The sequence below is a fragment of the Euleptes europaea genome, chromosome 2, assembly GCF_029931775.1.
Source record: "Euleptes europaea isolate rEulEur1 chromosome 2, rEulEur1.hap1, whole genome shotgun sequence".
Taxonomy (NCBI): Eukaryota; Metazoa; Chordata; class Lepidosauria; order Squamata; family Sphaerodactylidae; genus Euleptes; species Euleptes europaea.
The window spans coordinates 135,470,614-135,487,783 of record NC_079313.1 but is presented as its reverse complement, the minus strand read 5'-3'; the positions used below and the strand labels follow the sequence as shown (position 1 = coordinate 135,487,783).

Sequence of the window (17,170 nt, the reverse complement as noted above, 5' to 3'; positions counted from 1 at the left end):
CACACTGGCAAACCCAAATTTGCCACTGGAAATATACATGACAGGGAGAGTGCGACAACCCATTTTAACCCCCTTAGTGCCCAATGCACCTGTCTGCAAATGTGTCCCCCATTAACTTTTTTAAGGGTGCCCTTAAAACTGTATAAGTGCACCTTTAAAAAGTAATGTGCAGAATCAGCTTTATTTATTTAAAACATTTCTGTGCCACCTTTCCACCCAATTCAGGGTTCTCCAAGGCAGGGGACATTAAAACAAAATGTTTTTGTCGTTCTTCTTATCAGGAAAATAATTCTCTTTGCTCAATCCCATGTTTTCACCAGGCTTGAGGGTGAACAGCAAGGGCAGTGAACACTTCCATAAAGAGTAGCCATCATCACAACATTGCTGAATATGGTAAATGTATCACCTTAATTCTTGTGCCTTTTTTGTTTGTTTTTTCAAAGAAGAAAAGCCTGAAGAGAAGCTGGTTTATGGATTCTATATTTCATGTGTGTGAACTAGTTGCTGTTCTGTTTAGAGGTTCCTGCGAACCCCCACAAGTTAAGAATACAGAGAGGAGAGAAAGATGGCGGTTGGTACACCGGAAGGAAGGGGAAAGGGAGGGAGGGAAACGGAAATGGAGAAATCAGACATTGCCTCGTCTAGACAAAACAAAAACGTTGGGATTTGTTTGTTATTAGGAAGCAGGTGCGAGTTGTGTAGAAAAGCCCTTATCCAGAAATCTCTTCCCGCTGCTCCTTGTTTCTGCGCACCTCAGCTGCATGCAGTTCCTGAAACACATGGAAAAGAGATGGACTGTGAACATCATATACAGCAGGGACAGGCAGCTGGGCAGCCTGCAATGGGGGGGTGCACTTATTCACTCTGTCTCTCAGCATCCTCCATCTGAAGTCTGCTTCTTCAGCATCTGAAATTTTCGTATCATGAAAACCAAAGCATTTTTCTGTTGCAAGAACCAACTATTATCGAGGAAAGACCGAAGAAGAAACAGACCAGATAGCCCACAGGTTAGCCTTCTTTCTACAAGTTCTATGGGACATCTACTCGCTTGCTGGGAGAGGATCACTAATCTTTTAAAGGTTAAATGTAAGTTTGTCACTTTGAAAGATGTTCAGTACCTACAGCAAAAAGTTTTGAGTTGATCGAAGGGAAACTGCATCCTACTGAGATCACTGGTCCATCTAGCTCAGCATTATCTATTCTGACTAATAATGGTTTTCCAGGGTCTTAAGCCAGAAGGTCTATTCCCCTATCTGTTACCTGAAAGCGTTTAAGCGGAGATGTCAAGGTCTGATCGGGAGACCTTCAGCATGAAAATCAGATGCCCCACCACTGAGGCATGTCCTTTGATAATTAATTTTGCTATCTTACAGCGCACTCCAAAGGGAGGGGGGGTAGTTGTAGCACGGCCGGGGATCACCCAGCCAAACCACAGCCGGGCCACCTCCTGAGCAGTTTGCTGCACTAAGCAAGCAAGTTGCACAGGAAAATTCCCCCATGCAATGTGGAACTGTGGTATACACAACTATGGGGTTACACCACCATTTTTGCTGGCGTAAGTGCACACCGACAAAAGGGGGCATTCCTGGGGTGAAAGGGCTTAGAGAGCTGCCTATCGTCAGCCCTGTCCCCAGGAACGCCCCCTCTGGCACCAGTGCGAGCCATTCCACCAGAGGAATACTCTCATGCTGCTCCCCAGCCCCGGCATAAGTGGTCATTTGGATGACGCAAGTGGCACTTAATGCCGGCGCAGTGGTCACACAACCTCCAAAGCTCCTTCACCCCCTCTTAGTATTGCACTGCCAGTGACTTAGGTCATGCTGGCTGTGTGTATGCATAGATAGACATACAAACACACCTGACCTGGATGGACCAAGCTAGCCCCATCTCAGAAGCTAAAGAGGATCAGCTCTGGTTAATACTTGGATGGGAGACCATATGTTTTCCATCAGCATGGCCCTAATCCGCAGACTCAAGTATCCACAGATGGGCCCACACTTTACTATTAGAACATAAGTTAGTCAGCACGACCTAAGTTACCATGATAACAAAACGTGCATTTCTATATTTTGGGGGTTTCTCCTGTGAAATCAGTTGGCCTCTAGGCTAAGCCATAAACTGACCTGTTACTCCTAATAACAATTGTCTAAAGGTCCACCTATTTAGGCCTGCTGTTCCAATAGCAGTCACCCAGATGCCTCTAGGTGCTCACAGGGTGCATGAGGGAGAGAAGAAGGGTTGGTTTTTATACCCCACTTTTCTTACCTTTTAAGGAGTCTCAAAGCAGCTTACAATCACCTTCCCTTCCCCTCCCCACAACAGACACCTTGTGAGGTAGGTGGGACTGAGAGTTCGGAGAGAACTGTGACTAGGCCAAGGTCACCCAGCAGGCTTCATGTGGAGGAGTGGGGAAACCAACCCCGTTCTCCAGATTAGAGTCCACCACTCTTAACCATTACACCACGCTGGCTCTCACACCCCTTGGTGTGCACCTTGCAGAATGCTGTCCCAGTGAGCCCCAACCCACTGGCACAAGAGAAGACTCAGCCCCTCCCCTTCCACTGATTTCAGAGACCATGCTGGAAATGAGATTTGCCAGCAGGCCACTTCACATGCTGAGAGGTGTTCTTTGGCATGGAGCTTCCTCTGGGACTTGCCTTCTCACGGAGTCGCTCCCTCAAGGCAGCTAGATGAGCCTCACGGATCTCCTTGCTCAGCTCCATCTTGTAGTTCAGTTTCTCCTCAGCCAGCCGGCTGAAGTTGTTGTTCTCCTCCAGGGCCTTGTGAAGCACTTCCCTCTCATGCTCTCGCTTCTCAGCCAGCTGCTTCAAGACTTGAGCCTCCTGGGTCTGCGAGGAGGACAAGAAACCAGGTTAGAAGGGAGGGCTTCGGCAGGCGGGCCTGGCCAAGGATGCCTTTCGGATGTCCTCTTGAGCCCAGAAGCTCAGCGCCTTGCCTTTTCCAGTCCCTCACACCCTCTCTGTTTCCTGTCACTTGTGAAGAGTTTTATAGCACATACTGGCTCTTTAAGCCCTATATGCTACTGATAAGAAGAAGAGTTGGTTTTTATATGCTGACTTTCTCTACCACTTAAGGGAGAATCAAACCAGCTTACAATCACCTTCCCTTTCCCTCCCCACAACAGACACCCTGTGAGGTAGGTGGGGCTGAGAGACTGTGACTAGCCCAAGGTCACCCAGCTGCCTTCGTGTGTAGGAGCGGGGAATCAAATCTGGTTCTCCAGATCAGTCCACCGCTCCAAACCACTGCTCTTAATCACTACACCACGCTGGCTCTACACCACGAAGGCCACACTGTCTGGATAGCGATTCCTTGACAACCCCATTACCTTCCTCCTCTCCTCTGCAGCCTCCAGCCGCCTCTGCAGATCTTCCAGGGACAGGTCCCTCTTCTTGGGGGGAGAGGAGAGGACCGGGCTCTCCGGGGAAAGGTCAGAAGGGGACTTCAGGATCACTTCAAAGCTCTGGCCCGAAGCCCTCTTGTCCAGCTGCTTGACCTCCATATCTGTGCAAAACAAACACCCGAGAGTTACACAGTGTGTGCTGCATGTGGGGGACTCTATTGTGCTGTGCCAGATTTGTGTCATAGTTCTACTGGGCTCCAAAATCTTCCTTCCAAATGGATGCAGTTCAGTAAAGTTCTGTCGTGCTTAGATGAGTGTAAGAATGGGTCGCTCCATTAGCAAAGAGAGAGTCCAGTCCAGTAGCACCTTAAAGGCTAACGAGATTTCCAAAGCATTGGCTTTCAAGAGTCAAAGCTCCCTTTGTCAGATACCATTTGCAAAAAGTCTGCCATCAGCTAGTCCTTCCCTCATAGCTCCATGTATGCTAAACTGGATGCTGGCAATAATGTACCATGAGTAAAAGGCCATGTGAACACAGATTATACTGAATCAGACCATCAAGGTCAGTATTGTCTACTCAGACTGGCAGCAGCAGCTCTCCAGGGTCTCAGGCAGAGGTCCTTCCCATCACCTACTGCCAATTAGAGATGCTACGGACTGAACCTGGGACCTTCTGCATGACATTCAGATGATCCTCCCCTAAGCCACAGCCCCTCCACTACTATGGGTGTCATTTTTGTGTTACAGTTGTAGATTAAGCCACCCACACTGATTTTGCAGACCTTGATTTGCAGCTTGTACTAGCAGCACTTGGGGGCTTGGCACAGACCCTGTATGGCTGGCTGGCATAAGGCATGCTTGATCAGTGTGCCTGACACTCAAAACACCTCCCAGTTTGAGAATGGCATGATGATCTACCTGCAGTTAAATGGCCTGGACTTTGATGGGGTAAAAGCATTCTCTGGTCCACACCTTTATGCTAAGCACTGGATTACTCAGTGCTTGATGACTTGCTATTGAATATGGAACCTGGCTGGTTTATTTCTTTACTACTCTGATGTCCTGGAAAAAAAACCTAATAAACTTTAGACAAGAAAACCCAAGGCAGCTCAGTTTCTCACAACCTGCAGAGAAGATGGCCTCATATTATTATTATTTTTTTGGGGGGGGGGGAACTTACCAGGTCAGTCATCCCTTCATACTTCAGTCATGAAACATGGACAGATTTATTACTCAGCCCTAACTGTGTGCAGGAGGGACGGTGGTGTGGTATAGCCCAATGTCATTAGACCTTAGAAGCTAAGTAGGGTCGGTACTTGGATGGGAGACCACCAAGGAAGGCTCTGCAGAGGAAGGCAATGGCCAACCACCTCTGCTTCTCGCTTGCCTTGAAGGCCCCTTGCTGGGGGCACCATCAGGTCAGTTGTGACTTGACAGCACTCTTATGTATCTTTTCCTATTACTGGGGAAGGAAGGCGGCATGGTGTAGCCCAATCTCATCAGATCTCAGAAGCTAAGCAAGGTTGGTACTTGGATGGGAACCCACCAAGGAAGGCTCTGCAGAGGCAGGTGATGGCAAACCGCCTATGCTTCTCACTTGCCTTGAAAGCCCCTTGCTGGGGTCACCATAAGTAGGTAGAGACTGATGGTGCTTGCATACATAACTGTCCCCAAGATTGCAGCCAAAATATTGCAAAGGTCAAGGGAAGATGTTGCAGTCTGAAATGATGCTACATGTTTCCAGGCACGGGTTGTGGCCTTGAGCAAATTCTTCTTCCACAGGTAATGAGCGTGTCCGCCACTTACCTCCATACTGGTAGATAGTGTTTGGGTGTGGCTGGGTGTGGAAACAGGAACAAATCAACGAGAGGAGGGACAGCTCCTTCATTTTCTCTTTGTAGGCTGGAAATAAAGGAGAAAAAAATTAGAAGGGGTCTCACAGCAGATACTTGTCATTTCCAGAATGAGATAGAAGGGGAGACATGATGTTCCTTTCGTGCCTAGCTTTCTATCTAGAGTTTCCTCCGGAGTCCCAAAAGAGTAGTGGCATTTCAGAGTAACGCAAAAGTTCTACAGACAACATACAAGTTGCCACCTGAATGCCATGCAGAGTTACCAGATAGCTGTGTGCCCTTATGCTTGGCAGAACGATGCCCTCTCCTAAGTAACAACTGAGTAAAATAAACGGTCTTTTGGCTTTTTCTGTTCATTTCCGCAGACTGCAGATTACTTTTTCAGATCAATATGCTGGTGTATATATATTTTTTATCCTGACCAGGATGGCTCAGGCTAGCCTGATCTCATCAGACCATGGATGATAAGCAGGGTTGGCCCTGATTAGTACCTGGATGAGAGACCACCTAGGAAGTCCAGGGTTGCTACACAGAGGCAGGCAATGGCAAACCGCCTCTGTTAATTTCTTGCCTTGAAAGCCCTACAGGGTCACCATAAGTCCTTTCCTTTTATTGTTAAGCTCCCATGACCAAAGGTCTTGAGCATAAAACCAGTACTTCACAGGGAATCAAACAGACAAACCAATATAACATGACAGAACAAAAAAAACAGCAAGATACCATATCAATAAAATACAATAAAACAGATCTCATAAAACCTACAACACATTAGGAAGTAAGATATAACAATGCACCTATAAATTTTCTCTTAAAATCACAAAGTAGTACTCATTTTAATAATGTTTTAGGGAGGTCACATGTCAGCTGTGACTTGATGGCAGTTTATACACACACTCATTTATAGCCTCTTTAGTATAATAAACTTTTCATCCCTGGCAGAGGCCACTGGGGTTCTTTCTAGCAGCCACTGGGGCAACCTGTCCCTCCACTATCCCATTTTCCAGTGCCAAACCCAAATTTCATGAGTAGAAAACACCAAGTGTTCCCTGAAATGCTTGTGCAGAGCAGAGAGTAAACTTTGGTGGATGTAATCTAGTTTAATGACTCAGGTGTCTGTGCTGCCTAGGTGAACAGTGTTCTTCCTGGGCCAGGAGTTTACAAAAGTCACAGGCCAGGTTACTTCAGGAAGGGTAGCCATGTTGGTTTGCAGTAGAAGAGCAAGATTCGAGTCCAGTGGCTCCTTAGAGACCAACAAGATTGCCAGGGTATAAGCTTTCGAGAGTCAAAGTATCAGGCGAAGAGAGCTTTTCTTGGCCCCGAGGTATGACTTCGTTTCCAAGACAGTCAATGCAGCTCTTCCTTAAAAAATGAATCTTTATTCACAACTTCAACATGCAATAAAAAGCCCAATGTCCAGACAAATTTTCAGTTCTTATGATTAGAAACCGTCAGATAATTAGGGTTTAGCAGGATACAAAAAAATAGTTGAAACTTAAAAAAATCTGATTAAAATACTATGCCTTTTCCCCAGTGTTGGAAGCATGTGACTACCTCTTGAGAACATGCAGGAAAAATGACATAGGGACAAGCAATACCAGGGAGGGGGAAAGAACTGCCCAATAACAAGGAGCAAACAGCGTCACATGGCAAACAGCTGCAACATACATCTAACAAGCATCTGTTCTTAAAGGTACACCAGGCCTTTACACAAATCTACGAACTATGGCCCTCCAAACCAGCACAGCAGTGTTGACTCTTGCTGGTCTCTTAAGGTGCTACTGGTCTTGAATCTTGTGGGTCAAGCTGTTATGTGACATACGGAGTGAGACATCCTTTTTGGAGTGGGATGTGTTTTGAGTTTATCTTCACGGTTAGAGACTATCGGATTATTGTCAATCCTTCATTCTAAAACAAGAACGAGGGGAGGGGGGGAAAAGAAACAGGTAGCAGAAGTTTTATATATATATACTTTATTTTCAGTGTTGTTTTCAAGTTGAAACGTTTTACTGTTCTGATGTTCTCTCCCTTGGAGACCCCATTTGAGTGGAAAGGTGGCACAGAAATGAAATGAATAATAAGCGCGTAAGGCACCTGCCTGACGTCAGAAGCAACATATGCTCAGAGAAACCATAGACCTGCACATCCCCTCTTGTGATCCAATATTGGGCTAATCTTTTTCCCAAAGGCCCTACCAGCAATTTCATCATCTCAATTGGGGTCGTGTGTGAGGCCAACGCTGGGACATCTCTCCCCCTACCCCTCCGGCCAGCCTCTCTCACGTTCTCCCCTCCTTTCGGGAAAGACGCTCCTTCTCCCGCTGTCAATTAAAGGGAGAGTGAGCAGAAGAGGGAAGTGGTCCAGCTGCTGTCAGGCGGGCTAATGAGATGCGGCGAGCAATGCGCGTCCATCTCCTGGCACTGGAGACTTCCCTGCTCCATCTCGGTGGCGCCAGCTATCAGAAGCAATTAGCTACTTCCAGACAACACACGTTGCGGGGAGGGGAGCAAAAAAATAACATTTTCCTTTGGCTTTGTGGCGAGCGAGGAGGTGGAAGAAGCCACAGGGGAGGAAATCTGGAGGAGCTCTTTGTCCTGAACTCATCCCCTGGCAATTAAACAGGGCTCTAGCTGAACCTTCCAGATGGAGCCACTGTTCTGTGGCAAAGCGTCTTCAAGGGCAAGAGCCGGGCTAGCTTAAAGGTGGGCTCCCCAGAGCCCTGGGCTCGGCTTCCCCTGCGCTGCTCCTGCTCTGCCTCCTTCAAAAAAAGAAAAGTATATTTGCAGGCCTCTCTCTTCCTGCACACTTGACCATTCGCCAGGCTCTTGAACCAGTCAGAGGAGCAAAAAGCCTAAGGCGGGGGAGCTGTCCGTTCAGCACCATGCTGACCCAAATAAGAATGTAAGAAAAGCCCTGCTGGATCAGACCAAGGCCCATCAAGTCCAGCAGTCTGTTCACACAGTGGCCAACCAGGGGCCTCTAGGAAGCCCACAAACAAGGCGACTGCAGCAGCACCATCCTGCCTGTGTTCCACCGCACCCAAAATAATAGGCATGCTCCTCTGATACTAGAGAGAATAGGTATGCAGTATACAGTGTAAAAAAGGCAAACTGTCAACTGCTGTAAAAAAGGCAAATTCCATGCTGGCCATAATTAGATGAGGAATAGAGAATAAAACTGCTGATATCATACTGCCCTTGTAAAAATCTATGGTGAGACCACACTTGGAATACTGTGTACAGTTCTGGTCACCACACCTAAAAAGGGATATTACAGAGCTTGAGAAGGTGCAGAAAAGAGCAACCAAAATGATTAAGGGACTAGAGCAACTGTCCTATGGGACCGGGTAGGACGCTTAGGGCTGTTTAGCTTGGAAAGAAGGTGGCTAAGGGGAGACATGATAGAGGTCTATACAATTATGCATGGTTTGGAGAGAGTGGACAGGGAGAAGGTTTTCTCCCTCTCCCATAATACTAGAACACGGGGTCATCTGCTAAAGCTGGAGAGCGAGAGATTCAAAACAGATAAAAGGAAATATTTTTTCACACAATGCATAGTTAAATTGTGGAACTCCCTGCCCCAGGATGTGGTGATGGCTGCCAGCTTGGAGGGCTTTAAGAGGGGAGTGGACATATTCATGGAGGAGAGGGGTATTCATGGCTATTAGTTAGAATGGATACTGGTCATACTGCATACCTATTCTCTCTAGTATCAGAGGAGCATGCCTATTATTTTGGGTGCGGTGGAACACAGGCAGGATGGTGCTGCTGCAGTCGTTTTGTTTGTGGCTTCCTAAAGGCACCTGGTTGGCCACTGTGTGAACAGACTGCTGGACTTGATGGGCCTTGGTCTGATCCAGCAGGGCCTTTCTTATATTCTTATACTAAAAAGTCAGTTTTGGAAATTATTTTAGCGTCTTTCTTTGACAATGGACATGAAGGGAGTTAGAAAGATTCATGAAAAAGCCAGCCATGGGGACCAAAGGGAAACCTCCATATTTAGAGGCAGTGTACCCCTGAATTCTAATGCTAGGAGGCGATGTCAAGGAATGGCCTTGCCCTCTGTGCCATTTATTTGGCCTTCCTGAGTAACTGGTTGGCCATTGTGTGAGACAGGATGCTGGACAGGATGGATCACTGGTCAGATCCAGCAAAGCTCTTCTTATGAAGGCCTTGGCCTCTAAGCCCTGATTGTTGGACCTCCAGAGGAACTGGTTGGCCACTGTGTGAGGCAGGATGCTGGACTAGATGGACCACAGGTGAGATCCAGCAAAGCTCTTCTTATGAAGGCCTCGGCCTCTATGCCCTGATTGTTGGACCTCCCGAGGAACTGGCTGGACACTGTGTGAGACAGGATGCTGGACTAGATGGACCACTGGTCTGATCCAGCAGGGCTCTCCTGATGTTCACAAGATCAAGATTCAAGTACTTTTGTCTTTTAAAAAGAATAGGTACAGATGTTTTTCCTTTCCCATACCAACCCTTCAGAGAACAGATGGTGGCCCCCTTAAATCTCCAGCGTTTCTTCTACCAATAGATGCTGCCAACAAGAGGATGAGGCTGCTGACTCTTACGAAACTTCTTGGTGTTCCATGCCATTTTACATAGCATTTGATCTATTTTAGGACCTGAGGCGAACTGTGCTTAATCACTTCAATTAGCACTGAAATTAATCAGCTACGTAAGAGCACAGGTGCGGACTGTGCATTGTGGTGTGAATGCACACCTCATACACTTTGCCAATCAATTAGAGGGATTATGCCAGGGTCTACTCAGCAAACCAGAACATGTTTAAAGAAGGCAACACCAGGGGCTGTGGCCCAGTGGAAGAGCCTCTGCTTGGCATGCAGAAGGTCCCAGGTTTAATTCCTGGCATCTCCAGTTTAAAAAAAACAAGGTAGTGGGTGATGTGAAAGACCTCAGACCCTGGAGAGTCACTGCCAGTCTGAGTAGACAATACTGATCTTGATGGACCATTGGTCTGATTCAGAATCAAGCAGCTTCATGTGTGTTCAGACCTCAGGGCACACTTTAGTATGGACCAGTATGAGGTAGCTGCGGAAGGAAGAAGAAGAGCTGGTTTTAATATGTCAACTTTCTCTACCACTTAAGGAAGAATCAAACCAGCTTACAATAGCCTTCCCTTCCCCTCTCCCCTCTTCACCTCTGGTCGTGTCCAGATTTCTACAAGTCAAATCCTGTTGTACTGTCTATAGGACATTCCACCCCGATTGATTGTACTGATTTATTCTGTGTAATCTGTCTTGAGTCCCAGTGAGAAAGGCGTACTATCAATAATGTAAATAAACAAATGCATAAACACATGAAGCTTTGAGCACAAACACAATGAGCCATTTCTCGCTTGGGTAGTAAGGCAGGCCCTGGTTCACTAGAACATAAGAGATCCATTTTGCATTTCAGCAAACAAACAAAATTCTTGTTTATTGTCAAGGTGCCACTGGCTCTCCGTTTATTTCTGCTGCAACGAACTATCATGGCTAACCCTTCTAGTAGTCTTCTGATGACTGCCATTGGAGCCTAGAGTTGTCCGAGGTCTTACAGCATAGGAACATACTAAACTATGTTTATAGTCATAAACTATGATTCAGTATGTGTGTGTGTGTGTGTGTGTGTGTGTTAAGTGCCGTCAAGTCGCTTCCGACTCATGGCGACCCTATGAATTAAAGTCCTCCAAAATGTCCTATCTTTGACAGCCTTGCTCAGATCTTGCAAATTGAAGGCTGTAGCTTCCTTTATTGAGTCAATCCATACTCAATACTATACTGAATCAGACCCTTGGTCCGTCAAGGCCAGTATTGTCTACTCAGACTGGCAGCAGCTCTCCGGGGTCTCAGGTTTAGGTCTTTCACATCACTTCCTACCTAGTCCTTTTAGCTGGAGATAGCAGAGTTGTTCAGCAGTGGAATGAGCTACCTAGTGAGGTGGTGAGCTCCCCCTCACTGGCAGACTTTAAGCAGAGGCTGGACAAGCACTTGTCAGGGATGCTCTAGGCTGATCCTTCGTTGAGCAGGGTGTTGGACTAGCCCCTTCCAACTCTATGATTCTATGGCAGGGATTGAACCTGGGATACATGAAGCTGCCTTATACTGAATCAGACCCTTGGTCCATCAAGGTCAGTATTGTCTACTCAGACTGGCAGTGGCTCCCCAGGGTCTCAGGCAGAGAGGTCTTTCACATCACCAACTACCAGGTCTTTAACTGGAGATGCTGGGGATTGAACTTGGGACCTTCTTCATACCAAGCAGCAGCTCTTCCACTGAGCCACAGCCTCACCTCATATGCATACCGCAGCCGACGACATGCTCATCTGACGGTCTGCACATGGCTTAGACCAGTTCTTGAGGATTTTGCATCACCCCCTTCCATCCATGCATCCCAACTCCCATGGTGGTGTCCAAACACATCACTTCTGTGGAAATCAAGACTTCCAACTATAAAGAGATTTGATTTCCAGTCCTTTGAATTGTTAGGTGACATATTCTCAGAATGCTGTTGTTTGTCTGTAAAGTGCTGCTGTGGGGGTGGAAAGTGCCCTCAAGTCGTAGCTGACTTACAGCAACCCCAGTAGGGTTTTCAAGGCAAGAGACCTTCAGAGGTGGTTTGCTGTTGTCTGCCTCTGCATAGCAACCCTGGACTTCCTTGGTTGTCTCCCATCCAAATAGTAACCAGGGCTGACCCTGCTTAGCTTCTGAGGTCTGATGAGATCGGGTTATCCAAGGCTACCCAGGTAAAGGCATTTGCTGGGGAGGGCGGGATATAAGATTAATAAAATAAATATTTTATTGTATTTTATTTCTAACCATCTGGAATAATTCCCAGAAGGGCAGTATTTCATAAATGTCATGGACTTTCACAATTCTCCAATAATACAGGTCAGTGTTACTACCATTTGCAGAAGGAGAATCGGATATATTGAGATATTTTTCTATTTTGTTATCTGCCTTAAATCTTCCTGAGAAAGGCAGAGTAAATGCTGTAAGCACTGACCTGGATGGCCCAGGCTAGCTCAATCTTGTTAGAAGCTAAGCAAGGTCATCCCTGGATAGTACCTGGTTGGGAGACCACCAAGGAAGTTCAGGGTTGCAATGCAGAGGCAGGCAATGGCAAACCAACTCTGTTCATCTGCCCTGAGCTGGCTGGCCGAGGCAAGCCAGATCTCATCAGATCTTGGAAGCTAAACACGTTTAGTACTTGGACGGGAGACCACTGAGGAAGTCCAGGGTCACTATACAGAGGCAGGCAATGGCAAACTGCCTCTGTCTCTTACCTGGAAACCCCTACAGCAGGCTTGTCCAAACTGCAGCCCCTGGGCTGCATGCAGCCCAGGACAGCTATGAAGGCGGCCCAACACAGAATCGTAAACTTACTTAAAACATTATGAATCAGCTATCGTTAGTGTTAGTATATTTTATGTGCGGCCCAAGACAATACTTCTTCCAATGTGGCCCAGGGAAGCCAAAAGATTGGACACCTGCCCTAGAGGGTCACCATAAGCCAACTGTGACTCACAACACTTTCCACCACCAAATCCTGTAAAACAAAATGAATAGCAATTTGTTCAAGGCCACTCTTCTGCTGCAATGGCTCTCCTCTGCTGCGGCGCTTGCTTCCTCTGCCGCAAGCAATTCTGCATTTGCAAGATCAATGTTTTGCAAGGAGGCTTTTAATCATGCAGAAGTGCTGGCAGCAGAGGAAACAAATGCCGCAGCGGGGGAAGGCCTCCACAGGGGCTGGGGAACGATGTCGTAGGATCTCAGCCTGTGTCTGAGCTGGAACAATGTAAGCATCTTTAGATCCCCACTGGTGAGAAAGAAGAATGTGCCATCAAGTTGCAACCAATGCACGGCGCCCCCCAATCATGGGTTTTTGAAGGCAAGAGACATTCAGATGCCTGGCTCTGCATAGCATCCCTGGACTTCCTTGGTAGTCTCCCATCCAAGTACAAACCAGGGCCGACACTGCTTATCTTCCAATATCTGACAAGATCGAGCTAGCATAGGCTATCCAGATCAGGGCGGACAAATAGAGGCGGCTTGCCATTGTTTACCTCTGCATAAAACACCTCTGGATTTCTTTGGTGATCTCCCATCCAAGTACTGACTATGTCCGACCCTGCTTAGTTCCTAAGCCCTTACGAGCTTGGGCCAAGCTGGGTTATTCAGTCTGCTATTGAAGAAAAAGGTTGGGTATAAATGAAGTAAATAAGTAAATAAATCCTTTTGCACTGCATGACGCTGTAGCTCTCTGGCTTCTCTTGGTTTTGCAGGTATTACAAGGTCAGCTAGCTATGATTCAATATCGCTCAGGGGCATAAACGAAGGCAAGAAAGCTCCACTTTAGAAGTACTTATAGATTTATGGATCAGAAAGTCAATAATGCACACTGGGGTTGGAAAGACTAGAGGATGGTAAAAATGTGAATACATGAACAGTGACCCTTTAGGGAATTCAGAGGGATAACCAGCACATTGCTCTGTGATTAGGACCTCCAGCTGGAACTGTATGGGTTCCATGCTGGGCCTATAATGGGAGAGCTGCTTTCATCTTTACTTGACAGGAGATTCGTCAATGTCATTTCAAGGGGGAACTGGGAGATGGTTCACTTTTGCTTTAGATGGATGGAACAGAGCAAAGGCCGCCCAGGAAGCTTCTCTGACCTTCCTATCGATTTAGTCTGCTGGACGTTGCTGCCCCACCAATGGGCAAGTCACTGCAAACGGCCAGTCTATGGAAGCCAGGCAGGCAGCCAAGATTTATAAGGTGCATTGCTTGATCTTGCAGAGAGCTGAGTGCTCGCTGGCAGTTGATGCAGTTGGGGATCTGTGGCTCTGTGTGGCAGAACATCTGCTTGGCATGCAGAAGGTCCCAGAGAGCCAGCGTGGTGTACTGGTTAAGAACGGTGGTTTGGAGTGGTGGAGTCTGATCTGGAGAACCGGGTTTGATTCCCCACTCCTACACACAAAGCCAGCTGGGTGACCTTGGGCTAGTCACAATCTCTCAGCCCCACCTACCTCACAGGGTGTCTGTTGTGGAGAGGAAAAGGGAAGGTTATTGTAAGGTGGTTTTAGTCTCCCTTAAGTGGTAGAAAAAGTCGGCATATAAAAACCAACTCTTCTTCAGGTCCAATCCCTGGCATTTCCAGTAAGTGATGTGAAAGACCTCTGTCTGAGACCGTGGAGAGCTGTTGCCAGTCTAAGTAGACAAAACTGATGGACTGATTGGTCTGGTTCAGTATAAGGCAGCTTCATCTGTTGCTAGAGCAACGGCCCTATGAGGAGCGGTTGAAACACTTAGGGCTGTTTAGCTTGAAAAGAAGGTTAAGGGGGGACATGATAGAGGTCTATAAAATTATGCATGGTGTGGAGTGGACAGGGAGAAGCTTTTCTTCCTGTCTCATAATCCTAGAACATGGGGTCATCTGCTGAAGCTGGAGGGTGAGAGATTCAAAACAGATAAAAGGGAGTATTTCTTCACACAACACATAGTTAAATTGTGGAACTCCCTGTCCCAGGATGTTTCCAACCTGCAGGTGGGGCCTGGAGATCTGGAGGTCTCCCAGCATCACAACTGATCTCCAGATGACACAGATCAGTTCTCCTGGAGAAAATGGCTACTTGGAGAGTGGACTGTATGGCATTATGCCCTGCTCAGTTCCCTCCCCTTCCCAGACTCTCCCTTCCCCAGGCTTCACCCCCAAATATCCAGGAATTTCCCAACCTGGAGTTGGCATCCCTTGTGAAGACCCATCCAAACCTTTCTTCATATTATAATTAATAGCATATGCAAAACGCCTACAGACAGGGTCCCAGCCAGCCACCTGGATCCATGTGACTTCTTCACGTATGTCAGTTTGCTCTGTAACCAGATTTCATGATTGGCACGGTATTCGGCTTTCTGAGAAACAGAGCTGGCATAGTTTTATAAATAAACAAATAAATAAAGCAAGTTCTGATACCTGTACTGCAAACTTTGGAAATGCACAAGCCATGCCCAGCAAAATTGCAAAACCCAGACTGGGGGCTTTCCAGGATCTGAGGTGGAGGTCTTTCACATCACCTAATGCCTGGTTTTTAAACTGGAGATTGCCAGGCTTGAAACTGGGATCTTCCGTATGCCAAGCAGACATTCTACCACTGAACAACGACCTCTCCGCTCCCAGCAATGTGCAAGTGGAAATATAAACAGACAAGGCAGCCCATTCCTGAGGGGGGGTAGATCTGCGGCAGCCAGGAGTGGTGCAGCCACACCGCCTCCTCAGAGCCATCCTGGCAGTTGCAGAGAATAAAAAAGCCTTTTTTAAAATATAAAAGGCAAAAATGGAGCAAATGCCCCTGCTGAGAGCCAGCATGGTATAGTGGCTAAGAGTGGTGGTTTGGAGCGGTGGAGTCTGATCTGGAGAGGAAGAAAGAAGAGGGGAATAAGACCCAACCTAAAAACAGAAGCTGGGTACCCAAGATATTGTTGAAGGCTTTCACGGTCTGAGGTCATTGGTTCTTGTAGGTTATCCGGGCTGTGTGACCGTGGTCTTGGTATTTTCTTTCCTGACGTTTCGCCAGCAGCTGTGGCAGGCATCTTCAGAGGACTAACACTGAAGGACAGTGTCTCTCAGTGTCAAGTGTGTAGGAAGAGTAATATATAGTCAGAAAGGGGTTGGGTTTGAGCTGAATCATTGTCCTGCAAAAAGTATCAAAGGTAATGTGCTAATCATTGTCCTGTAAGTATCAAGATAATGTGCTAATGAGGGTGTGGTATGTTAATATGGAACCATTGTATCCTGAAGTGATCTGTTAATGTGTGAAATCCAAAGCAAATCCACATGGCTATTGTGGACTGTAGTCTTTGTTAGTCTGGAGGTTTTCAGGACAGGAAGCCAAGCCTTATTCATTCTTAAACGCTCTTCTTTTCTGTTAAAGTTGTGCTGATGTTTATGAATTTCAATGGCTTCTCTGTGCAATCTGACAAAATAGTTGGTAGAATTGTCCAGTCTTTCAGTGTCTTGGAATAAGACCCTGTGTCCTGTTTGTGACAGTCCATGTTCAGCCACTGCTGATTTCTCAGGTTGGCCAAGTCTGCAGTATCTTTCATGTTCTTTTATCCTTGTTTGTATGCTGCGTTTTGAGGTCCCGATGTAAACTTATCCACAACTGCAAGGTATACGATATACTCCTGCAGAGGTGAGGGGGTCTCTTTTGTCTTTTGCTGATTGTAGCATCTGTTGTATTTTCTTGGTGGGTTTAAACACTGTTTGTAGGTTACGTTTATTCAAAAGTTTCTCCATCCTATCAGTGACTCCTTTAATAAATGGCAAGAATACCTTTCCTATGGGAGACTGTTTTTCCTGAGTTTTCTGATTTTTGTTTGGTTTAATGGCCCTTCTGATTTCATTTCTGGAATAGCCGTTTGCTAGCAGTGCGTGATTTAGATGATTGATTTCTTCCTTGAGAAACTGTGGTTCACAGACCCGTCTTGCACTGTCCATTAATGTTTTGATTATTCCTCTTTTCTGTCGGGGGTGGTGGTTGGAGTTTTTGTGTAAGTAGCGATCTGTGTGAGTTGGTTTCTGGTAGACCTTGTGACCTAACTGAAAGTTTGTTTTACGGATGACAAGGGTATCAAGAAATGGGAGTTTACCCTCAATTTCTTTCCATGGTGATTTTCCAAGGTGATTGTAAGTCGGTTTGAGTCTCCCTTAAATGGCAGAGAAAGTCGGCATATAAAAACCAACTCTTCTTCTCAGAATAGCAGGGCTGTGACACCAAAAAACTTGTCATAGCCCCACCGCAGCAGCGAGGGGCCTTCCCGTACTGGAAGGGGGTAGGAAGGGGGTAGGAAGCTGACTAAAGTCAGCTCTGCCCCTGGGAATGCCCCAGGACCACCACCCACCATGCCGGTGCTACCGTTCTCTTCCGGGATTTAGTTCCTGGAGCAGCCACATTG

General features: G+C 46.8%; 1 protein-coding gene across 1 annotated transcript in view; it reads right to left on the bottom strand.

The window, feature by feature from the left end:
* Window positions 1-606: 606 nt before the first annotated feature.
* Window positions 607-17,170, bottom strand: part of STMN3 (stathmin 3) — a 29,594-nt gene continuing 13,030 nt past the window's right edge. The window contains exons 2-5 of the mRNA XM_056844240.1: window positions 5,171-5,266; window positions 3,350-3,525; window positions 2,658-2,849; window positions 607-770 (exon numbers count right to left, since the gene is read on the bottom strand). Coding sequence (XP_056700218.1) covers window positions 711-770; window positions 2,658-2,849; window positions 3,350-3,525; window positions 5,171-5,266 — 524 coding nt within the window. The 3' untranslated portion in view covers window positions 607-710. The remainder of the gene's footprint in view (window positions 771-2,657; window positions 2,850-3,349; window positions 3,526-5,170; window positions 5,267-17,170) is intronic.